The sequence below is a fragment of the Papaver somniferum genome, chromosome 9 (genome assembly GCF_003573695.1).
Source record: "Papaver somniferum cultivar HN1 chromosome 9, ASM357369v1, whole genome shotgun sequence".
Classification (NCBI taxonomy): Eukaryota; Viridiplantae; Streptophyta; class Magnoliopsida; order Ranunculales; family Papaveraceae; genus Papaver; species Papaver somniferum.
Window position 1 is genome coordinate 50867918 of NC_039366.1, and position 26213 is coordinate 50894130.

At 39.1% G+C, this 26213-nt stretch overlaps 1 protein-coding gene across 1 annotated transcript; it reads left to right on the forward strand.

Moving 5' to 3' along the window:
• LOC113311934 lies at positions 1 to 25797 on the forward strand. Its single transcript, XM_026560716.1, has 6 exons — positions 1 to 394; positions 511 to 721; positions 805 to 1405; positions 1463 to 2179; positions 2371 to 2546; positions 25008 to 25797. The coding sequence occupies exons 1-6, from the start codon at positions 1 to 3 to the stop codon at positions 25795 to 25797; spliced, it is 2889 nt and encodes a 962-aa protein (XP_026416501.1).
• Positions 25798 to 26213: the final 416 nt, after the last annotated feature.

Sequence of the window (26213 nt, forward strand, 5' to 3'; positions counted from 1 at the left end):
ATGGAAAGTATTAGTGATCTGAATAAACCTTGGCTTGCTATTGGTGATTTTAATTCTATTGTCTCTCAAGATGAAAAAATTGGTGGCATGGAAGTAAATAGAAGATCAATGCAAAAATTTAATAACTGTCTTAATAACTATGAATTGATACAAGCTCCTAAATCAGGTTTAATGCATTCTTGGTCCAATTGTCAACATGGGGATATGAGAATTCTTTGTAATTTGGAGAGAGCTATTTATAATCATAAGTGGTTCCAAATGCATGAGAATTGGAGTTACAAAGTGGGGTTGAGGATTGCTTCAGATCATAGTCCCTTGTTAGGTGGTGGTGCAATTATTCCTAAACCTTCAAATGCACCCTTCAAGTTTCAGAAAATGTGGTTAACTCATCCAGGTTTTATGGATATGGTATCTCAAAGTTGAGCTGAAGAAATAGTAGGTGATCCTGCTTATGTATTTCAACAAAAATTAAAATATTGAAGAATATTTTAAGGCAATGGAATTGGTCAGTTTTTGGTACTATCCATGTTAAAATCAAAGAAGCTGAAGAAGAAGTTCAGAAAGCGATAGTCATATCTGATCAGAATCCTCATGATATTGAAGCTCTAGATAATCTTGTTGCTGCTGAAAATGATTACAATAGTAAAAAAGTCCAGCTAAATACCATGCTCAAGCAAAAAGATAGAATTAAATGGGTTAAAGAAGGTTCTGCTAATACAGAGTTCTTTCATACAAATTTAAAGATTAGGCAATCAAAAAATCTTATAAGTGAACTGGAGGACTTCATTGGAAACTTGGTATCAGATCAGAAAATCATTGCAGAAACTCTTGTGCAACACTTCAAGCAAAAATTTTAATTTCAAGAACTGAAGATGCTGAGTCTTTACTGGAAGAAATTCCAAAAGTTATTACAGATGAGGATCAAAAAATGTTGGATGCTTTACTTGAGGCAGAAGAAATAAAATCTACAATTTTCAGTATGGATCCTGACAGTTCACCAGGCCCTGATGGCTTCTCTGGTTGCTTTTATAGAGCATGCTGGAAGATTATACAATATGATGTGGTGCAAGCTGTGCAGTTTTGTTGGAGGAGGAAATTTATTCCAAAAGGCCTTAATTCAAATTTTCTTGTTCTTTTGCCTAAAACAGAAGGTGCAAAAACTCCCAATCAATTTAGACCAATTGGTATGAGTAATGTGAGTTTCAAAATTTTTACAAAGATCATAAATACAAGAATGATTTCTCTTATGCAAAAACTGATTACACCTCAGCAAGTTGCCTACATCAAGGGAAGAAGCATACAAGAAAAAATAATTTTAGCTTCTGAAATGGTCAATGACATGAAGAAAAAGAGAAGGGGTGGAAATATAGGATTAAAACTAGATATATCTCAAGATTATGACTCTGTAAGTTGAGATTTCTTATTTCAAGTACTAGGCAAGTATGGTTTCTCTAATTCTTAGTGTCATTGGTTAAGGGTATTATTTGAATCAGCCAGATTATCTGTGATGGTCAATGGAGGGCCTCATGGATTCTTTTCTGTTGGAAGGGGTCTAAGGCAAGGTAACCCCTTATCACCAACTCTATTTGTTATTATGGAGGATGTTCTAAGTAGAAGCATCCATAAGAAGGTGGCAGAAGGTTTGATTATTCCAATGATAGTTAGGAAAGGCATTCATCCAACACATTTATTTTTTGCAGATGATGTTTTTCTCTTATGTAATAGAGCCAAGAAAAGTATCACTAATCTCATGAAGTTATTGGATGATTACCAAAAAGGCTCAGGTCAAATCATAAATAAAACTAAAAGTAAGATTTTTATTGATGGTAATTCTGTTATAAGGAAAAATCAGATTAAGGAAATTCTGCAGATGGAGCTCAGTACCTTCCCTGACAAGTACTTAGGAGTTATCTTATCTCCTGGCAGAGTTAAAGTATCTACAGTGTGGCTTATGGTAGAGTTAATACAGATAAAGCTTGCAGCTTGGAAGGGGAAACTACTATCTTTTCAGGACAGGTTGGTTCTTATAAAATCTGTATTATTCAGTATCCCAATTTATAATATGGTTGTGTATAAGTGCCCTGCATCAATAATTAAGGTCTGTGAAAAAGTGATAAGAAATTTCCTCTGGTCTGGTGATGGAGATGTGAGGAAGTATACAATTCTAGCATGGAGAAAGGTATGCACTCCTTATAGTGAAGGTGAATACAAAGGCTTGAAATTATCAACAGAGCTCTGTTAATGAAAATGATGTGGAGAATTATAAATTTTGAGGATGAATGAGCCTTATTCAATAAAGCTAAATACTTAAATAAACATGGGAAATGGAATGAAAACTGGAAACTTTCTTCTATTTGGCCTGGACTGAAGTGGGCTTGGGAGGCATTGAAAGAAAATATTAGATGGTGCATCGGAAATGGGCAGAAGGTCAATGTATGGCATGATAACTGGATTGGTGATGCTCCTTTAAATGGAAATATTAATACTAATACTTATGTTAAAGTCAATGAGCATCTAAAAGTAGCACATTTTATTCAGAATGGCAGGTGGTGCATACCTATTGAAATTCAACCAATCAAATTCCTTGTGTTTACCAGATATAGGGGGAGGGAATGACTCATTGGTGTGGACTGGTGAAATGTCTGGTAAGTTTACAACATCTTCTGCAATAGAACTGCTAAGACATAAAGAATCCAAACTATAATGTGCATCTCTGTAGATGGTGGATTTTCGACAAAGGCTAAATTCGTAAACCCATAATTATACGAAACTATGATTCAGCAATCAGACGTGAGTATCGAGACACGAGTCTCTCATCGAATTCTCAACAGAGAGTACTTTCTCACAGAGTACATGTAGATATGTAGTCTCACGACTGGACAACGACATATCTCCTGAATACTGAATACTTTCAGTGATTATTTCTATATAGCATCACGTGATGGACGGCTCCTAGACAACTTGCTCTGCTAGTATAGAGCGATAACGTATTCAGGAACAAACAACGAGTTTACCCTGACTATATAAAGGATATGACTTACCGACAACCTCATATCGGGATGATTAATGCTCCTAGACAACTTGCTCTGCTAGTATAGAGCCACAAGGTTAATTATTCCTAATTACAATTGCTCCTATTCCATGGTCGAATCCGCGACTGGTCCCATGGAATGAAAATAACAATTGTTCTGATTCTATGATCGAATCCACAACTTGATCTCATAGAATAACAATAACTATATTATCTCATTACTCTGATTTCATGATCGAATCCACAACTGGTCTCATAAATAGTAATAGATAAACCTTAATTACTCTGTTTCTATGGTCGAATCTACGATCCCATGGAATGGTAATGCTCACTTTATTATTCTGAATTCGTAGTCGAATCCTCAGCTGATCCTATGAATTAATAATAAACATCTTATTACTCAGTTTTGTGAATTATTCTCCACTGAATTCCACAATTAGTAATAAATAATCAACAACCGGGCGTCTGAGCTACCTCTAAGTAAGCCCCGATTCAAATGGTGAAGGTGTATTCAACGACGATACACTAACAGTCACCGCACGAACGAGTATTTCAAAAATACAACGAAACGATGAACCTATGCAAAATAGAGAAGAAGATAATAAATAATTAAAATATTGACCAGGGTGCTGGGAGCATGGACACACGACCTACCGACCGTGTCGTGGTCAATCCCACGCCAGTTTTATATTTTTAATGCATTTTTATTATTTTCCATGATTTGATGAAAATTCTCTCATTTTATCAAATCTCCTTCGTCTTGAGGAAACTCCTTGGTTTCACGGTACTTCCATAAATCCATATAAAATAATATAAAGTTAAGGAAAGGAGTGTGGGGCGTGACCATTGGCCAACCGGCCATGCCTTGGTCCCAACCGGCCCCACACCCACGATTCCTTATTATTTTATTATTATTATTATTATTTCTCCAATTTCATGAAAAAACTCCTTGATTTCATGGTATTTTTGCACAAATCATCAAATAATAATAAAATAAATTATGAAAACTTGTGGGACCGGGCCTTGGCCGGCCGTCCATGCCCTAGCCAGTCCCACATGCCCCTTTGTTTTATTATTTTATTATTAGTTTTCCTTGAATTCATCAAATTCCTTGATTTCATGGTATTTCTCTCAAATTAGGAAAAATTCCCTCAAATCATCAAAATACCTAAAAATATTAAAAAATTAGGAAAACTCGTGGGACCGGGCCCTAGCCGGCCGGCCATGCCTTCCACGGTCTCACACGCCCTTGTTTTTTATTATTTTAATATTTTTTGATTCCTTGAACTCATGAAAACTCCTTCAATTCATGGAAACTCCCTAAATTCATCAAATTTCTCAAAATTAATAAAATTTTCATAAAATCATTATGAAATTAGGGAAACTCGTGGGACCGGGTCCTAGCCGGCCGGCCATGCCTTCCACGGTCCCACACGCTCTTGTTTTATTATTTTAATATTTTTTCTTCCTTGAACTCATGAAAACTCCTTCAATTCATGGAAACTCCCAAAATTCATCAAATTTCTCAAAATTCATGAATTTTTCATAAAATCATCAAAATATTATAAAATTAAGGAAAAGGCACCACGGGACCGTGGTCACGACCGGTCGACCATGCCTTGACCACGGCGGTCCTAAGCCTCCTCATTCCTTATTTTATAATTATTTTTCATCATCTCATGGTGTTTTCCTCAGTTTCGTCGAAACCCTAATTTTGGCATATTTTCTCGAATGGATGCTCAATTGCACGCCAGAAAATATCAAAATTCTCAGGACTGAGACGCGGACGCCTTGGGGACACGAGCACGCTATCTTGACCGACCAAGATTGATTATTTGGCTCACGGAAGCCGGTCCCATCAATTTTCACAGTTTTGACCTAATTTGCACAATTGCTCGTATTAGGTTCAAAACTCTCCCAAACACTTTGGATTTTCATGAAGTGATCGTCAGGCGGTCACGGGACAACCCAGGGCCGGTTACATGACTCCATGGTCGGTCCCTCGCCTCGTCATAATTAATTAGGTGTTCTCACCTAAGGCTCAGACGAGCATTTTCGAATAAATGATTAAACCAGCATTTAATCATTCTTTCACCAACAAATCGTCAACTCTTCAGGGGTTCTTCGTATTTGCTCACGTGATCATATGTACACTACATGGTTGATCCACGGTCCCATGTAATCGCTCCCTCCTTCGTCCCATGGTTGAAATTCTGACGAACCATGAATTGATCATCAATTGATCAAATTAGGGTTTCTGAATCCAAGGATCATCATTCCAGATTCTAACCTTAATAATTTTATGACGACCTCATGGTCATTAATTTTATTAATTATGCTCGGTTCAACGACCAGTATTCTAATTAATATTTTTGGTACGCTGCCAATAATCCATCAGACGAGCAACACATGCTCAGACGACCAAATATTCAACAATTAATCACATGAGAAACACTTGCTCAGATGATAAATATTTGTTCAAACCAAGGAATATTGGTTCAAAAATCAATATTCAACGATCCATCGAATGAGCAATACTTGCTCACTTCATCGTAAGAACTATACCTCTGTCTCATGACATGTTCAATTCACGAGTTTCAGAACATCATGTTCAACTCAACGACTACATGGACTCATCGTCCCATCAAACCACGAAGTCATCAATTGACTAACAAACCACGAGACGTCAATCGTGTCACTTGGGGGGATATCACTTAGGGTTTTGGTCTGGCGGTCTACGACACGTATGTTCAAACACACGATGGAATGTGAGCAAGTCGTGAAATCAGTTGAAGGAATTCACGAGGTAGTGGGTGGAAAATCGACCAAGTCTCCACATGTTGAGCAACTTGTTTCAAACACGATCTCCACTTCCCCACTCCTTGATTCCATCAACTGTCACACTTCATGGAATCTGGTGTCTACAATTCCAGCAATATAAATAGGTCTCTGAATCATTATTGAAGCATCATCGGTATCATCAATCTCACGTCTCATTGACAACACGAGATCATCAACTCATCAATTGAGCAACTACTCTCAATTGAGAAATTTCAATCACTCAGAGCTTATCGTATTCGGAATTCACACACCCACAATCTTTGATTACCATCGATTCCACACATTTCTCAGCTTCCCTCTTATAGATCAACCCATCCTCTCTTGTGAACGAATTTACTCTGGAACGATCATTGTCTTGATTTAGGCCGGAGTACTACAGATTGATCTCTCGAATCTAAAGAACCCCCTTTGCAGCGGTGCATATGTGTGAGGTTTAACATTTCGTTCGGTTTGAGGAGTCTCCTCCGTACGGTCGTCTCCTCAATTCCTTAAAAACCAACAAATCGTTTTTCCCCATCTACAGATTGGCGACCACAGTGGGAGGTCATTCTCTCGGTTTCAATCTCACAATTTCACAAGATGGTTGATCTCAGGTCAGGTTCAGTTACAAATCCTAACACAAACCGTGCTAGCACTAGAAAAAACAACAATCAGAATATCCCGGAGACAATTCCGACTTCCAACACTGATGGTGGTGACACTACTCCTCCTCACACCGAAGGTCATCCACTGTCCGGACGACACCCTGAAGAAGTCATAGGAGATCCACCGCCTACCATTGCTGATCTTATCAAAGCGTAGGAGACTCTTGCAAAGAACCAGACTGACATGGCTGCTACACAGAAGGAGAAATCCTTGGACGACGGTCCTGAAGTAATTCCAATCCATACAGTAGAAGATGACGAAGTCCACAAAACTGCTGCTGACAACTCATCAGCGAAGGGATCACCGAATTTCATCACTCGCGAGGATCTGGAGCACTTCTTAGAGAACCATGGAAAAGTCAAGACATCGCATGACCATCGTCATCAACCTCCTTATCCTACCGCTACGCAGAGGATTCCACTCCCAAAGGTTACGTTTCTCCAACTTTCACCTTGTATGATGGAACTGGCAATGCTCGGGAACATGTCTCTCGTTTTCTCGAAGCTTTGGGAGAACATGAACATAATCATGTCGTCCGTCTCAAGGAATTCTCAAAATCTCTGAAAGGCAGGGCATACACCTGGTATAACAGCATCACACCAGGGACCATCAACAATCGGGGAGAAATGGTTAACACATTTTACAGGAAATACTTCTTCGTGTCAGAACAAGTCACCCTCTCCGACCTTGGAAGAATGTTTCATAGGATCAGTGAAAATCCCAATGATTATGTGAAAAGGTTCAGAGTCCAAGCCCTGGATTTTCATGAACCAAACGTCATGGAGCAACAATTGGTGGACTTTTGCATCAATGGCATGCTCCCGGTCTACAGGGCCTTGCTAGAAAACCTTCGATTCCAAACTTTCTCAGAGCTTCACGAAGCTGCGAAGAGGTCGGCAACCACTGCACCCGCTCTTTTGAAAAGAGAAAAGTCAACAAAGAATGAAGATTCAAAAGACACTCGAGGAAGCAGGCGTCTGATCAACAAGCAGTATAACCTGCAACCTTCAACAAATGCTGTCGCGGAAGGGAGTAAGCGAAAAGCAGAACCACAACAAAAGCAGACTTCCCCCACCCCTTCAAAGACACACAAGAAGGAGAATTCGAAAATCCCTCCTCAGCATACGGAAGATCCAGAAGCACCTGATTTTCCCTGTTCAATGGAAGAAGTTAATGAACTACTCGATGCCTGGATTCAAGACGGCGCAATCAAATTTCCTTATGTCAAGAAGGAACCAACTGAAGAGGCCATGAAAATCCTCGGTATTGTCGCTTCCATAGATACGTCAGCCATCCCACGAGTGATTGCAAAATTTTGAAGCGCATATTCAAAGAAAAGGTCGAATCCGGATAGCTCAACCTGGGGACCGAGGGGGTGCACAAAAACCCCCTCCCAGTCAGAAATTTTACCATCTCCGAACCTCCTGTCAAGGAAACGGTTCAATCTCTGATCGAACATGTCTGCGAGTTGTTGTATCTTTCGAAAGCTCAAAGGAAAGACATGATTGCTGCACTGAACCACATCGTGTCCGGAAGACGTCCGGTGATCCAAGAGACTACCACCGGACCTTCAGCCACCGACACAGAAATGTATGACTGGGGACTGCTCACCACAGTGCACATTAAAGAAAATGAGTTCAAGAGGGCGTTCATAGATGTTGGTACCGCCGTCAACATCATCCCTTTGAAAACTCTCAGAGCTGCTGGTATTACTCGACGGGAAGCCACCCACGCTCCCATAGCAATCAGGGACCACAAAGGAATCTCCAGAGACGCATACGGCTTCATCACTCTCAAAGTTACGGAAAGATCAATCTGCACTGAGGCCAAGTTTTTCATAATCCGGGAAGACCCTGGATACGACATGGTCCTTGGGAGAACTTGGATTCATGCTGAAAGGACAACGGTGCCTTCAACACATCATGTCATCGACAAGGATTCCGAGTCGGAAGACGAAGCAGAGGACGCATCACCGTTTGAGCATCTGGAAGAAGTAAAAACTCTGATGGGACTTACGCAGGAACTTGGAGATAATCCACACACCTTTGTCAGAAGGTTTCGAGCTCAGGCAAGTCCTATTCATCCTCTTGCTCCAATATTACCAATGTTCAAATACGCTACTATGGTCCAGGGACTTCTCCCCTTGAATAATTTAGCAGTTATCAAAAGCTATGAGTGGGTAACTTCACCTCAGCAATATTACACTCAATGGTTGGGTTCAGAACTTCTTCAAATCGGTCACTCCATCAAGAGGTTTATTGCCGAAGACTTGGCTAAGCATGATCAACACTATGCTGGATACTCTCTTCTGCGCGAGTGTCCATAGGGCCACAAATCGAGGAATTCCATCAAACAGGGAATTCCGAATCAGCGGAAGATATTCAAGGCACGATCGACCAAGCCTAACAAGTTTCATGAAGGGGACATGGTTCTCAAAGCAGTTCAGCGCGGTTTTCATTCTACAAGGAACTCCAATTGGGAAGGACCATTCATGGTCGCTGAATCCGTGTCCAGAAGATACTACAAATTGACCAACACAGATGGCAGAACCCTACCAATAATTCACGAAAATTTGCTCAAGGCGTTTATCTGAAATTATTGGACATTTAAGGTATTGGGCGTTTGAAGCACTCATGGTATTGGGATTTAACATTTAGGATTTTCTTTCATTTGTATTTCAATTCCTCCAAAACATTTGCAATACTTGCAATCAGTATTTGAATTCAGCAATTTATCAAAATTCAGTTCGTATTTCGTAAAAGAAAATCTCTATCAAATCTACAAGAAAATCCTCAACCATCAGTCAATTCAAAACTATCTAAATATCAAAAACCCAAATATAAACCTCACATCTCTCATAATTTCAGAAGTTCAAAAGATCAGTAAGAAAAGGCTTTCGCTCATCAGCATCCTTCAAGGCTTGCAAAGCCGCCCTCTCCTTGTTCAACTCCTCGGTCAGCTTGGCAATCTTTTCCTCCTTCTCCTCCAAAGCATCATTGGAAAGAGTATGTTCTTTGATAACGTTTATTTGCTTACGAAGCCATTTCACGTTAAGGCCTTGATAACGTTTATTTGCTTACGAAGCCATTTCACGTTAAGGCCTTGATAACGTTTATTTGCTTACGAAGCCATTTCACGTTAAGGCCAAGTCTTTCTGAATTCTCCAAGTTAAACTCCCAATCAAAGAGTATATCTGGAGTCACGGTATTCCTGGGTCTCGTATGCATATCACTCACGACACGCAACATAACGCCTACTTGCATGGTTAAATCATAAGCACGCCCAGGGTTCCTGTCAACGATCATGTGGCCAAATTTCTTCCATATCGTCTCGTACAAGCGTGCATATCCAACGGGAACGCTGAATCCACCGACCAGTTCATGATACGGGAGTGAAGTGTCAAAGGGAGGATCGAAAGAAAACCCTGCAGTTGGATATTCATACACTATTATACGGTTCTCAGTCACTGGAGCGGCTTCCACGACCAAAGCAACAGTTCCTTCGGTATTCTCCGCTGCTATCTCAGTTTCTTCTATCATTGAAGCAACAACCATCTGGTTTTCCATAACATCAGCAGCGACCATCTCATGGCCTCGAAGTGTATGGATGGTTGTTTCTTCATCAATAACTCCGGAAAGGTTAGAGTTGTCATCATGGGCTCCAGTATCCTCAACTTCGGTATTTAGCACCTAATATGAAGATTACATGAGTTTAGAACCACAAAGCCAAAGGAGATTATGAAACACATCATACCAGAAAGGAAACATCATCAAGGTTCATCATACTGCATTCAAATCACGAACAAATCACATGAAAGTCATGAAAACACATTTTACGATGAGTCCGTCTGAGGAAACTGAACTCTGCCCTGTACTAGGAGACGAACTGGGAGCAATCTACAAGGAATCTTAGGATGGGTCATATTCCATTCTCTTCGTATGGATTTTCTCTATGACATGTCAAAATTTCATGACAATCCGATGAACGAGCGAGTATATGTGGCCAAAATATCAAGTGATGCGCAATCTGAAAAAGTTCTGGAAGTCTCCTGGAAGTTTACTATTTCGCATTTTTCAGGCTCTGAACGTACTCAAAACTTAAAAATCTTCTTTCCTAAAGCTTGGAAATTTTCTGGGCTTGAATTTTCACATGCAGATCATCAAAATACGACTCTGGACGAGGATTCTACAGCGTTTTTACTAAAACGCTGGGTTCTGAATTTTCTGACGACGCAATTCGACTAAGTTTTCATATATTCACATAGGTTCTCATTCATTCATTCACAAGTCAACACTTTTTTACTTACTTTAAGAGTCACCGAAGTGTCCAAGGGGTTGGAATTGTCCACATCAACGTCAAGAGGAACATCACTTCCATCCGGCTCCGAATCTTGGGAATTACCTCCATTCCCCTTCCCAGAGGATGATTGAGTTCCAGAATTCTCTATCTCCATGACGACATCCTCCTGTACACGTCCTTTACAATCAATATTTTCATCCATGAAGCTCCACATTTGAACATATGAAGAAATACTTACAGTTTCTTCGTCACTCAAATCAGCGATTGCTTGTTCAGTAGCAGAAAATTGAAGACCTTCAAGACTCGATGGAGTAAAATTCTGCAACAAAATTAACAACATTGGCTTCATGATTCTAATGTTAATAGTAATGAAAGTCACAGTGGGAAATATTGGGAACTCACCAAAGCACCAACTGGGGACTTTACGGTATTGGGTAATGTTGTAGTTTCGAAAGTGGTAGTAAAAGTTCGTTGCTCGGACTTGTAAAGATTTAAAAATACAAATATATACAAAAATATTGACAAATTGGTAGAGAGGTAATGGTACTAATGATTCGGCCAATCTTCATAACATAGGGTTCAATGATTTATTCTCAACAATAATCGCTCAAAACATATATGGACTCTTATTTTGCCAAAGTAGATTCTCAAAACATTGGTTGTAAGTGTTAAGCATGGAACATCAAATCACCTAAGCTAAGCATGACCCATCTAATCAAATAACACCCAATTTAATCAAATCATATTTCAATTAATTTTTAATGCAGAAGTCTTAAAAAAGAATTAACAAAATTACCCATGTATGAAGCTCGACCTCCTCCGTCGTCCCAGTGTTGGGGTTTAACTCATCATAGTAAAAATGCTCTCAAAATAATTATTTATTGCTCAAAAAGTGGTTTACAAATGATGAAAAGGTGTAAAACAATTGAACAGAAAAATCGCAACAGAAATAACTGTTGCAAAGGCGCTGTTCAGCTGTTACAAGAAGAACGATAAATGATAATTGCTGTTGTACGACGAACTACGACCCGCGGACGTGCGTCTTAGACACTGTTGAAGAACGACGGTCTTTGGCTGTATGTTCTTCGTGTTCTTCATCTTCATCAATGGCAGCAGCAGCAGAGAGAAATCATGGTTCTCGATTCTGCAGCGTTCCTTCTCTCCTCCCAACTCTCGACAACCATTCTATTCAACCCCATAGACATATTTATACTCAAAAGCACCGAGATAATCCGAGTTAAATGCAAATAATTCTCCCTTAATGATTTTTATTTTCACGGGAATATTTTCTTTCCCTGTTCACCTTTCACGCGTCTTCTGTTAGCTACTTTCCTGTTCTCTTCTCACACGTTTGTTCTGAGCTGGATTTCCTTGTTTATCCTGGCTTGATTGGTCGAATCTTGTTGAATAAAGAAGAAAATATTCTCCCATGCAGTTACGTATCATCCAATATCCCGTGATAATCTTTCTTCCCTGTTTAACCAAGACTTGATGTTCTATCCCAACTGGATCGAATCCATTAACCATACAATCCCTGTTTAGCCCAAGCAGGTCAATCAAAACAAAATCCAGTGATTGAATCTCGCTCAAAGCCCACACAAGATCGAACCCAAATTTCTTCCGTGAACTGCATGAACTTTCCCGCCATTTTGAATTTTCAAATCGTGAAGAAGGGTGTCCCCCTAACCGTCTGTGGAGTGAAAGTAGCAAATGCCCAACTGAGGGCCCCTTAGTAATTGGGTTGCCCCTTAACCAAAATGAGAGTCCGAATAACAAATTTCCACCGCGGATGCTCCGCATAATTTTTCGAGCCGATTTTTCCAAAATTATTTATTTCCAAAAAATACCTACAAACACGCAAAATACCATAATAAGGACGAAAACAAGTACTAACAATACATAGAATTGAGAACAAAATAGACACATATATGCGTCTATCAAATACCCCCAAACTTATTATTTGCTAATCCTCGAGCAAAATTTATTCTTGAAAAGTGACCGAGTTAATCTCGGGTGGGTTTATCAGAGGTGTACCCACAAAAACCAATACTCCAGACCCTAGCTATCTACGAAAAATCTTGGAAAGCACTAAAGAACCTCCTTGTTTGGCATACTTATTAATTACAGGAGGAAGTACCCTGACGCGAAATTCCAATTGTTGTATACGAGTTTGCACTCAAGCATACTAAAATTCCTATAAGTGACAGAGCTCTACTAAGATAGTTTCACGATGGACATCATACTCGGAGTCAGACTAATCACATGAAAAGATTAAGAAGATGGAAAAAAAAATGTAGATGGTTGAAAAGCGAACGGTGTTTCCCATATCTGTCTGAAGGCCTCTGCCAAGATGAACCTAACCTAAATGACTGAGATACCGGTCTGACTAATATTAACGCACTGGCATATACAAGGGAACCAGAGGTCAATAACTTAAATCTAGATCAACAAACTGGCAAATACAAGGGAACCAGCAGTTGACTACACAGAACAATAACCCTTTTTTTTTTTTTAACTTAACGGCATGAATAGATCTTTTTGATCCAAGCGCATGCTTCTTGTCAGCAGATTACACGATAGTTCCCACGGGTCCTGCATTCCACGCTTGCTTAGGCGACGGAAACAGGGAGAACACACGCATATTGCTATCCAAGTGTTAATACTTATTCCGATTGGTCTAACTGGTCCGGTTTTTTTTTTTTTTTTTTGAAAAGGTAACTCAGTCCCTCTATTTCACCCTAGCAAAGGTAACAACTTGAATCGTGTGCCCCACCAAATCACTTGAAATAAAAGAAAACTAAAAATAGAAAGTGAAAAGGACTCGACGAGATATGGCGAAACTATCATGTTATTTCTAACACCTGAGCTCTGTGCTTTTATGAATAGACTCTATAGATGTTTCCATCTAGTCAGATTGGTTCCTCAGCTCCTAAAACAAAAATGTTTCCATCCACTTAGATTGGTTAGTGCTATCCTTAATAGGCGTAAATTTCTAGGCTCTGGAGTTTATTTATTGCAACTTAAAACTAACAAAAAGTTTCTTCCCCACCCCCAAACTTAAATTTAACATTGTCCTCAACGTTCTAAAGATAAAATTAAAAGCATGAACAAGGAGAAACTGTTACCACTTGAAGAAAAGAGTTAAGGAAAGATATTACCATATTGCATGAGATTGGGTTACCTCCCAAGAAGTGCTAAGTTTAAAGTCTTCAGCCAGACTTAGAAAAGGATTGGTCAACTCGAACCATAAAGTAACAGTCGAAATAACTGTGGGTCTTCAAAACCAAAAAGAGCTGACCATAGGAAACTGCAGTGAACCAAGAAAATGGACAAGAAAAGCATGCCCTTACCTAGTTTCCTGAAAACTATCGCTAATTGCGGTTCAGGTTCAGGTTCTATGAAAGGGTCTAAATAGAATATTTTCATTGGCTGCGTTTCTTCATAGGTTGGATCCAAATTATTAGGTCCTAGAGTCTGGAAAAACTCAAATAAGAACTTGGAATCACAAAGTAATAACCTAAATAATTGCGGATCCTCTAAGTCAATCAGATATGACTTACAAAATTGACCACAATGAGAATAGTGGTCATTCTTAAGCAAATGTGTCGATTCTAATTTCCTAAGGCATTTAGGTTTAGTCTCACAACTTAATATTCGACACATTTGGAATATAAACGTTCCCACAGTTGGAATAAAACTATTTGGTGGGAAAACAAAGTCAATCTGGGGATCATAGCCTAGGCAAACCACATCAACCAGAGGATGGGTTTCTAACGACTGAACTTCTTCCTGGATATCATTAGGTTCGGGAAAACGAGTATGAAGGTAATCTTGTAAAATTGTCGAGGCAGAGATAACAAGTCCTAAGTGAAGGGACTTTCTGAGAGTTAAAGGTAAGGCACTATGAAGGTGATAATCACCCCCAAACTTAGAGTTTTTAGTGTCTCTAGATAGACTAGTAACAATCTCCCTAATTTCTGGATCATTAGATTCTTGAAAATGGTCAATTGATTCTTCTAATTTATTATCAGGTAGTTCATCTTTACTCATCTCTACGGGTCTATCTTATTCTTCCAAGACTATTGTTTCTAAGTCGCTAGACTCTAAAACAGTATTTTCGAAATGAACCCGTTCCTCTAAACCACTATCGGCTCCGTAATCAAAAGGAAAAACTACATCGTCTAAAACGGTGGTATCCCTAATCAAATCCTCGTCCTTTTGAATAGGTGAATAATCATAAAAATTATTTGGATTTGAACTAGAAATAATATAATCATTATAAAGCTCAATTGGATTAATAGATTCCTGATCACTATGCCTACATATTTCAGATTCTTCATTACTACTATCCTCATCATCATAATAGTACAAAGATGATTGAACCTTATCTAAATAAGTAGTGTCTTTTATTCTAACCTCGTCCTCTAGATTGGGAAAATATTCACTATTGATATCAAGGATAGAATTGGAAACACTATTTAGGAAATTTAGATTATTTCGAGCAGCATTAGCTAACTGTTCATTTTTTGCCTCTAAACGTGCTTGAATTTCACTGAGCGTAACACTTATACGTTCAAAAGTCTCATTGAATATCTTAGACCGTTGTGTACTCTCTTCTCTTGAACTAACTGCACGTTCATACTCCCTTCGAATTTGTTGGTAGGTTTCTTCTAGAGATTGAACAAGTTTAGAAATGTCATAATCAGGACTAGTTTTTAAGTAATTTTTCAAAAACGCATGACTAGTACTATAATATTCCTGATTTTCTTGATCGTAAGACCAATTCGTCTGTGGATAGTAATTGGGCTCACCATGATATGAACCATAACCTTGAAAAGGTTGGCGTTCCCAACTACTATTCCCACCATGGTCATAAAACTGATGATGTCCATAATCAAATTCAGGTCGATACTCATTGTATTGGCTTCTATCATACCAGTTCGACATTCTTAATTGCAAGGGAATTCTACACAACCACAAACAAGGCCGACTCGACTCCACCAAAACAAACCTAAAGATTTCTAGCAAACAAAAAGCATGATGGCTCCACTTAGATTGTTTCTAGACCAGGTTCTATCTTTCGAAAGGGAATTCGTTGCAATTTGAGCAAACCCCTCTGGAATCAATCTGAGTCAAAGTAAGTTGAATTGAGGCGAGGGAAGCTCAGTGGAGCTTTGATACCCAAGGCCTCACCGCTATCACAAGGCGGCGCAGTCACGCATTCAACTCACAGAAACCATCATGAACTTTGAAGTGTGCTTAAAGAGCAACCAATATTTTTCGAACGAGTTTCCTATTAAGCTCGTTACCCTATCGGTCTCGTTCTATTCCAAATTTTAAAGCTTGGGTTCGCGTTAGGTTTCGTTTTCCTAAGGCGGGCAAGAAGGGAGCGGTGATGAAATCCGAACCCTTATCTTGTTTAGGCCAGGCCTTGCCCTTTACTAGGAAAATAAAGACAGTCTGGTTCGTCCTAAAACAATTATCACCTTAAGGCATACAGTAAACCGCTTGCAGGAGATTCGCGGGTGTTTCGATTGGACTTACCTTCCATACCAGACGGGCGATGAACCGTTGTCGTCGACTCGAGCCACGACTCCTATGCCGTGTGCGAACCCGAGGGGCCGAGACGATATAGTAATCGTCGTCCTTCCCTGCACACAGTTTATATAATAATTTTTTTTTTTAATAATAATACCCTTTCGTAGGGTTTAAAAAAAACAAAGTCCAATTGTTTAAAGTCCAAAATAAATTAAAAAAAAAATTACAGTTTTCCTCACACACTCTAAAAAAATTACAAATTAAAAATTAAATCCTAAAATTGTCCTTTTTTTCTTCTCTTTTCGCTTTTCGCTTTAAGATTTTTCCTCTCCAAGTCCTTAATTTTCACTTTGAACCTGCAAAATAAAGACAAAAAAAAAACGTAAAAAGGAACAACCAATTCTAAAAAAAAATAATAAACATAAAAAATAAATAAATCAATCTATATACAAGTCCGCGTCGGCGGCGCCATTTTGTTGTAGTTTTGAAAGTGGTAGTAAAATTTCGTTGCTCGGACTTGTAAAGATTTAAAAATACAAATATATACAAAAATATTGACAAATTGGTAGAGAGGTAATGGGACTAATGATTCGGCCAATCTTCATAACATAGGGTTCAATGATTTATTCTCAACAATAATCGCTCAAAACATATATGGACTCTTATTTTGCCAAAGTAGATTCTCAAAACATTGGTTGTAAGTGTTAAGCATGGAACATCAAATCACCTAAGCTAAGCATGACCCATCTAATCAAATAACACCCAATTTAATCAAATCATATTTCAATTAATTTTTAATGCAAAAGTCTTAAAAAAGAATTAATAAAATTACCCATGTATGAAGCTCGACCTCCTCCGTCGTCCCAGTGTTGGGGTTTAACTCATCATAGTAAAAATGCTCTCAAAATAATTATTTATTGCTCAAAAAGTAGTTTACAAATGATGAAAAGGTGTAAAACAATTGAACAGAAAAATCGCAACAGAAATAACTGTTGCAAAGGTGTTGTTCAGATGTTACAAGAAGAACGACAAATGATAATTGTTGTTGTACGACGAACTACGACCTGCGGACGTGCGTCTTAGACACTATTGAAGAACGACGGTCTTTGGCTGTCTGTTCTTCGTGTTCTTCATCTTCATCAATGGCAGCAGCAGCAGCAGAGAGAAATCATGGTTCTCGATTCTGCAGCGTTCCTTCTCTCCTCCCAACTCTCGACAACCATTCTATTCAACCCCATAGACATATTTATACTCAAAAGCACCGAGATAATCCGAGTTAAATGCAAATAATTCTCCCTTAATGATTTTTATTTTCACGTGAATATTTTATTTCCCTGTTCACCTTTCACGCGTCTTCTGTTAGCTACTTTCCTGTTCTCTTCTCACACGTTTTTTCTGAGCTGGATTTCCTTGTTTATCCTAGCTTGATTGGTCGAATCTTGTTGAATAAAGAAGAAAATATTCTCCCATGCAGTTACGTATCATCCAATATCCCGTGATAATCTCTCTTCCCTGTTTAACCAAGACTCGATGTTCTAGCCCAACTGGATCGAATCCATTAACCATACAATCCCTGTTTAGCCCAAGCAGGTCAATCAAAACAAAATCCGGTGATTGAATCTCGCTCAAAGCCCACACAAGATCGAACCCAAAGTTCTTCCGTGAACTGCATGAACTTTCCCGCCATTTTGAATTTTCAAATCGTGAAGAAGGGTGTCCCCCTAACCGTCTGTGGAGTGAAAGTAGCAAATGCCCAACTGAGGGCCTCTTAGTAATTGGGTTTGCCCTTAACCAAAATGAGAGTCCGAATAACAAATTTCCACCGGGGATGCTCCGCATAATTTTTCGAGCCGATTTTTCCAAAATTATTTATTTCCAAAAAATACCTACAAACACGCAAAATACCATAATAAGGACGAAAACAAGTACTAACAATACATAGAATTGAGAACAAAATAGACACATATATGCGTCTATCAGGTAACAGATTATAACCTTTATGCCTGCCATCCCCGCCATGAATAACCGCCTCAGTCTCTGAGACTACACCGATTCGAGGTCGTATATTACGACCGTCCTGTGGTGAAATCCAGTAATGTAATCAGAATACAGTTCTTATAATTTCGTGAAGATTATATGAAGAAACATACCTGAGAGCATCATGGAGACGACTTTCGTTTATCACCAGAAAGATACTTCAATCTGGGTCGACTGGAAATCATCTCAGCCAAAGGAAGATCCTTGAATGGAGGTCTGGTAAATCTTACAAAGCCACGCAAACACCCAAGTTGCTGGTCCAAGAATTCTACATAACCTGGGGTTACATAGGCGAATCTATCAGAACCAGGAAACCAATAGCTACTCCCTTCCAGGTGAGTATAATCCAAATGAGTCCTGAGTTGCTCAAATGATGGATTCCTTCTCCGTATGGTTGGAACATACTGATCCATACCCATTTATCGAGATGCTCTATCAATATTATACTCCTCCACTGAAAGCTATCCAAACGTGACTGATAGCAAATGACCAGGAGTGCAACTCAACATGAAAGATCTTTCTCCATCACTCAGATGCGCACCAGACGTCAAACTCGTGCCTTCTCCAGTATTGAAAGTCATCGGCTGAGAAACATAATCAGGGACTGACACCCACGGACGAAATTGAACTCAGATTCTTCATCTAACACATCAATAAAATGTATTTTAGAACGAGGCTGCTTGGTGGACCAACGCATGATCCTAGCATTATCTTTCTCAGGGAAAGTATGACGTGCATCAGTATTCGGCCCTTGCAGAACATTACGTGGAGTAGGTGCATAATTCTTAAAATGCTCCCACATCAAAGCTTGAAGAAACATCGTGTTGGCATAACACTCAATCTTCATAGAGCCGTTCGACACACTGAAGCCTATAATCAAGGAGTCCAGGTTGTAATACAAGGAACCTAAGAATAAACTACCTATCGGAAGTTGCTCACCTTGAGCCATCTTAATAGCAAAGGGAATCACAAAAGGCTTCAACAAGTTTCCACTGTCTTCAAAAACGTCTCTGGACAACCATAAACATAAGAAAGCAGCAATGGGTAACATATCGTCGATGGGTTTATCAGAAACCTTGTCTTTGGGCCACCGGTGTGTCAACCAGGAAGCATAGCATCCTTTACTACCAGCCTTATTCGCTTTCTCCATTGCAGCTGTCAAGACATGAGAAACGGCGGTCTCCTCATCTGAAAGATCTCCAGGAAGATTGCCCGTGATCGGGAGATGTATCAGAGCCGCCACGTCTTCCAAGGTAATGGTAAACTCTCCCCATCTACATATGAAAGTGTGAGTGGGAATGCACCAGCGAGCAAACATAGCCATAATACCACTTGCGTCATGATAAATGAACAACTCTCCAGAAGCTTGAATAACTCTCGTCACCTGCGCCTGGTCGAGCATAGTCCTCACATGAGGAAAACCCAACATATGCCTCGCCCAGCCGGAAAATTTCTCCAAAGGTCGTCGAGAAAGCTTAAACTCTATGATTGATGAGGCGAAGTCCCCTCGTTCAAGACAAAATCGAATCACTGCCTTAGGAGTCACAAATTTCTTCTGAGTAACAGTTCTGGGATTTATCAAAAGACGATACACTGGGGATTTCAAATGTTGCTCAGCTCCTGGGATATCTTTTTCAAAGAATGCATGATCTATGTTCGGGACATTCTTAATCCCAGGTATTTCGTCTTCGTCTCCCCCAACGGAAGTTTCATCCATGCATGTCTCATCTCTGGAGATACCACTATTGTTATTTGTCGTTATTTGTCTTTAAAACGAAGGATTATTTCAAAAAATATTGTGAAAGCTCACATCTCATACATATAATAAAGTTTTGTATTTACATGAAATCTCATAAGCAAAATTTTATCAATGGACACAAGTTCATCATACATATTTTCCTTCGTGTCATCGTTATTTGTCTTTAAAACGAAGGATTATTCCGATTTCATGAAAATTCACTTCTTTCATGATAAAACCGTAGCACACATGAAAGCTCATACACTAAGTTTTATCACTGGACCTAGGTTCATATTAAAAAAAAATCTCTCCTAAATCAGGGATTATAGTTAGTTTTCAAAACTAACGATCGAACGAACATACGTTTTCAAAAACGAGGGTTTTTTTTATAAAACTCACACTGATATACCCACATGTATATAACTTCATCATGATCAAAGCATGAAAAACTCATGAGGATCATAAACATCAGCAAAAAAAATAACAAAATAAAAATAATAATAATACACGTACCTGGTTGGCCGGAATTTTGTCGGCGGCGAACGGACAGCGACTGGCGGTGGCGGTGGCCGGCGGTCTTCTCCTGCTGCTGGCATGAAGGAGCTGAGGTGGTGGAAAGCTTGCCGTGTGAGGAAAAAAAAGAGGATTAATCCCTTTTATATCAATTTTATTTCCAAAACCTAATTTTCTAAGGATTTCCTTATTGGGCCCGACCCGCGAATCCTAACCGACCACGGACTCGTCATCCAAACCAGCGGTCCAACAACAATTTATGCTCATCAAAAGATGCTCCAATCATGACATTGAAGCCTTCATCAAGTCGTGGTTTTCTCATGCTCTCTAAATCCGGTAACGTAACTTACGACTAAGTTCAATTACTGGTATTATTATTTATGGCCGGAAAATCACCATTTAATGCTGACTGAGGAACACGGCTTTCCTCAGTAAGCAGGGGACTTAATGTAGATGGTGGATTTTCGACAAAGGATAAATTCGTAAACCCATAATTATACGAAACTCTGATTCAGCAATCGGACGTGAGTATCGAGACACGAGTCTCTCATCGAATTCTCAACAGAGAGTACTTTCTCTCAGAGTACATGTAGATATGTAGTCTCACGACTGGACAACGACATATCTCTTGAATGCTGAATACTTTCAGTGATTATTTCTATATAGCATTACGTGATGGACGGCTCCTAGACAGCTTGATCTGCTAGTATAGAGCTATAACGTCTTCAGGAACAAACAACGAGTTTACCCTGACTATATAAAGGATATGACTTACCGACAAGCTCATATCGGGATGATTAATGCTCCTAGACAGCTTGCTCTGCTAGTATAAAGCCACAAAGTTAATTATTCCTAATTACATTCGTTCCTATTCCATGGTCGAACCCACGACCGGTCCCATGGAATGACAATAACAATTGTTCTGATTCTATGATCGAATCCACAGCTTGATCTCATAGAATAACAATAACTATATTATCTCATTACTCCGATTTCATGATCGAATCCACAACTGGTCTGATAAATGGTAATAGATAAACCTTAATTACTCTGATTCTATGGTCGAATCTACGATCCCATGGAATGGTAATGCTCACTTTATTATTCTGAATTCGTAGTCGAATCCTCAGCTGATCCTATGAATTAATAATAAACATCTTATTACTCAGTTTTGTGAATTATTCTCCACTAAATTCCACAATTAGTAATAAATAATCAACAACCGGGCGTCTGAGCTACCTTTAAGTAAGCCCCGATTCAAATGGTGAAGGTGTATTCAACGATGATACATTAACAGTCGCCGCACGAACGAGTATTTCAAAAATACAACGAAACGATGAACCTATGCAAAATAGAGAAGAGGATAATAAATAATTAAAATATTGACCAGGGTGCTGGGAGCATGGACACACGACCGACCGACTGTGTCGTGGTCAATCCCACGCCAGTTTTATATTTTTAATGCATTTTTATTATTTTCCATGATTTGATGAAAATTCTCTCATTTTATCAAATCTCCTTCATCTTGAGGAAACTCCTCAGTTTCATGGTACTTCCAAAAATCATAAAAAATAATATAAAATTAAGGAAAGGAGTGTGGGGCGTGACCATTGGCCAACCGGCCATGCCTTGGTCTCAACCGGCCCCACACCCATGGTTCCTTATTATTTTATTATTATTATTATTATTATTATTATTATTATTTCTCCAATTTCATGAAAAAACTCCTTGATTTCATGGTATTTTTGCACAAATCATCAAATAATAATAAAATAAATTATGAAAACTTGTGGGACCGGGCCTTGGACAGCCGGCCATGCCCTAGCCGGTCCCACACGCCCCTTTGTTTTATTATTTTATTATTAGTTTTCCTTGAATTCATCAAATTCCTTGATTTCATGGTATTTCTCTCAAATTAGGAAAAATTCGCTCAAACCATCAAAATACCTAAAAATATTAAACAAATTAGGAAAACTCGTGGGTCCGGGCCCTATCCGGCCGTCCATGCCTTCCACGGTCCCACACGCCCTTGTTTTTTATTATTTTAATATTTTTTGCTTCCTTGAACTCATGAAAACTCCTTCAATTCATGGAAACTCCCTAAATTCATCAAATTTCTCAAAATTCATGAATTTTTCATAAAATCATTATAAAATTAAGAAAACTCGTGGGAGCGGGCCCTAGCCGGCCGGCCATGCCTTCCACGGTCCCACACGCCCTTGTTTTATTATTTTAATATTTTTTCTTCCTTGAACTCATGAAAACTCCTTCAATTCATGGAAACTCCCAAAATTTATCAAATTTCTCAAAATTCATGAATTTTTCATAAAATCATCAAAATATTATAAAATTAAGGAAAAGGCACCACGGGACCGTGGTCACGACCGGCCGACCATGCCTTGACCACGGCGTTCCTAAGCCTCCTCATTCCTTATTTTATAATTATTTTTCATCATCATGGTGTTTTCCTCAGTTTCGTCGAAACCCTAATTTTGGCATATTTTCTCGAATGGATGCTCAATTGCACGCCAGAAAATATCAAAATTCTCAGGACTGAGACCCGGATTCCTTGGGGACACGATCATGCTATCTTGACCGACCAAGATTGACTCTTTGGCTCACGGAATCCGGTCCCATCAATTTTCACAGTTTTGACCTAATTTGCACAATTGCTCGTATTAGGTTCAAAACTCTCCCAAACACTTTGGATTTTCATGAAGTGATCGTCAGGCGGTCATGGGACAACCCAGGGCCGGTTACATGACTCCATGGTCGGTCCCTCGCCTCGTCATAATTAATTAGGTTTTCTCACCTAAGGCTCAGACGAGCATTTTCGAATAAATGATTAAACCAACATTTAATCATTCTTTCACCAACAAATCGTCAACTGTTCAGGAGTTCTTCGTATTTGCTCACGTGAGCATATGGACACTACATGGTTGATCCACGGTCCCATGTAATCGCTCCCTCCTTCGTCCCTTGGTTGAAATTCTGACGAACCATGAATTGATCATCAATTGATCAAATTAGGGTTTCTGAATCCAAGGATCATCATTCCAGATTCTAACCTTAATAATTTTATGACGACCTTATGGTCATTAATTTTATTAATTATGCTCGGTTCAACGACCAGTATTCTAATTAATATTTTTGGTACGCTGCCAATAATCCATCAGACGAGCAACACATGCTCAGACGACCAAATATTCAACAATTCATCACATGAGAAACAATTGCTCAGATGATAAATATTTGTTCAAACCAAGGAATATTGGTTCAACAATCAATATTCAACGATCCATCGAATGAGCAATACTTGCTCACTTCATCGTAAGAACTATACGTCTGTCTCATGACATGTTCAATTCACGAGTTTCAGAACATCATGTTCAACTCAACGACTACATGGACTCATCGTCCCATCAAACCACGAAATCATCAATTGACTAACAAACCACGAGACGTCAATCGTGTCACTTGGGGGGATATCACTTAGGGTTTTGGTTTGGCGGTCTACGGCACGTGTGTTCAAACACACGATGGAATGTGAGAAAGTCGTGCAATTAGTTGAAGGAATTCCCGAGGTAGTGGGTAGAAAATCGACCAAGTCTCCACACGTTGAGCAACTGGTTTCAAACACGATCTCCACTTCCCCACTCCTTGATTCCATCAACTGTCACACTTCATGGAATCATGGTGTCTACAATTCCAGCAATATAAATAGGTCTCTGAATCATGATTGAAGCATCATCGGTATCATCAATCTCACGTCTCATCGACAACACGAGATCATCAACTCATCAATTGAGCAACTATTCTCAATTGAGCAATTTCAATCACTCAGAGCTTATCTTATTCGGAATTCACAGACCCACAATATTTGATTACCATCGATTCCACATGTTTCTCATCTTCCCTCCTACAGATCAACCATCCTCTCTTGTAACCGAATTTACTCTGGAACGGTCATTGTCTTGATTTAGGCCGGAGTACTACAAATTGATCTCTCGAATCTAAAGCACCCCCTTTGCAGCGGTGCATCTGTGTGAGGTTTAACGTTTCGCTCGGTTTGAGGAGTCTCCTCCGTACGGTCGTCTCCTCAATTCCTAAAAAAACAGCAAATCGTTTTCCCCATCTACAATCTCATATATGGAATACATTTCTCCATCCAAGTATAGCCAGTAATGTATGGAAAATTCTTCAAGGCATTTATGTAGATGATACTGTCATGCTTGGTAATGGTTATGAACTTGCTTCAAGATGTTGCATATGCATGAAAGATCAAGATAGTATGCAACATCTTCTTTGGGAATGTCAATTCAGCATTAAAATCTGGGCATGGGTGTGTGATGTATTTTCTACTAGAATTCCAAAATCCTTTGATGATGTATGGAACAATGCAAGGAACAAGAGCCCAATTGTCAGAGAAGCTTGGATCACATCAGCTTGTTCTGTAATCAGAGAGGTATGGTTCCAGAAGAATAAAAAATTCATTGAAGAAATCAAGCCTAATGAACTTCAATTTAAAAACAGAATTAAAAAGCTGGTGTATGAAGGAGGCTACAAGATGAAGGGGAATAGGTGTAATCAAGCATATGATAGCCAGGTAATTGCCTTTTTAACTCTGGGTATTAGATACAACAAATTTCATTGTATCAAAACCTGTTACTGGTCTCCTCCACCAATGGGATACACCATGTTCTGCTGTGATGGATCTTCTTTTGGTAACCCTGGAGCAGCAGGACTTGGAGTGGTAGTTAGAAATTATTTGTGCCAGGTGATTGGAGCATTATCAGGGGGCATAAGCATCACAACCAATTTTGTTGCAGAAAATTATGCAGTGTTTTGTGCAGTGGAGTTGGCAGGTGAATGGGAGTTACAGAATATTATCATATGTTCAGATTCAAAAACAATCATCGAAGGCTTTATCAAAGGACAAACTCCATGGTTTATAAGGATGAGATGGAAAAAAGCAGTGAGTAGAGTGTCTTCCATTATATTCCAACATTGTTTTAGAGAAACTAATTTCTCTGTTGATACAACTGCAAAAAGGGGAGCTAGATTGGCAGCAGGTGAAAGACAGTTAATTCTGGGAAGACCAAATTTCTTAATAAGGGTAGAGATGCCAAATGTGGAATACTTTAGGTTCATCTGAAAAATGGGCTTTTTTTTCAGTTTTCCTTAATTCTCTTCTAGGCCTATGTAGTTGGCCTTTTATTTTTTTAATTCTCTAAGATGGGTTGTAATTCTTTGAAAACTTTATTTTTCAATCAATAAATAAATGTGATTCAGGAAAAAAAAAAAAAAAAAGATTACCTCTAATTTTTGTTGAAGTCCTCTTATATATTTTTCATGAGATCTAGGTATTAGAATCCATCCGAGACCAAGTTTTCTTGATTTGGAAGTCAAAATACGTCAAAAGGGACCCCATAAGTTTGTCTCAGTCGGCATTATCGAATACACCAAAGGATTTCCGAAAGTTGGGGTCTAAAGTACACCTTGTCTGCCCGAAATATGGCCACTTTCGGTATTGCTTTAGCAATGCCGAAAGTTGTGTTGTAGATCGTTGTT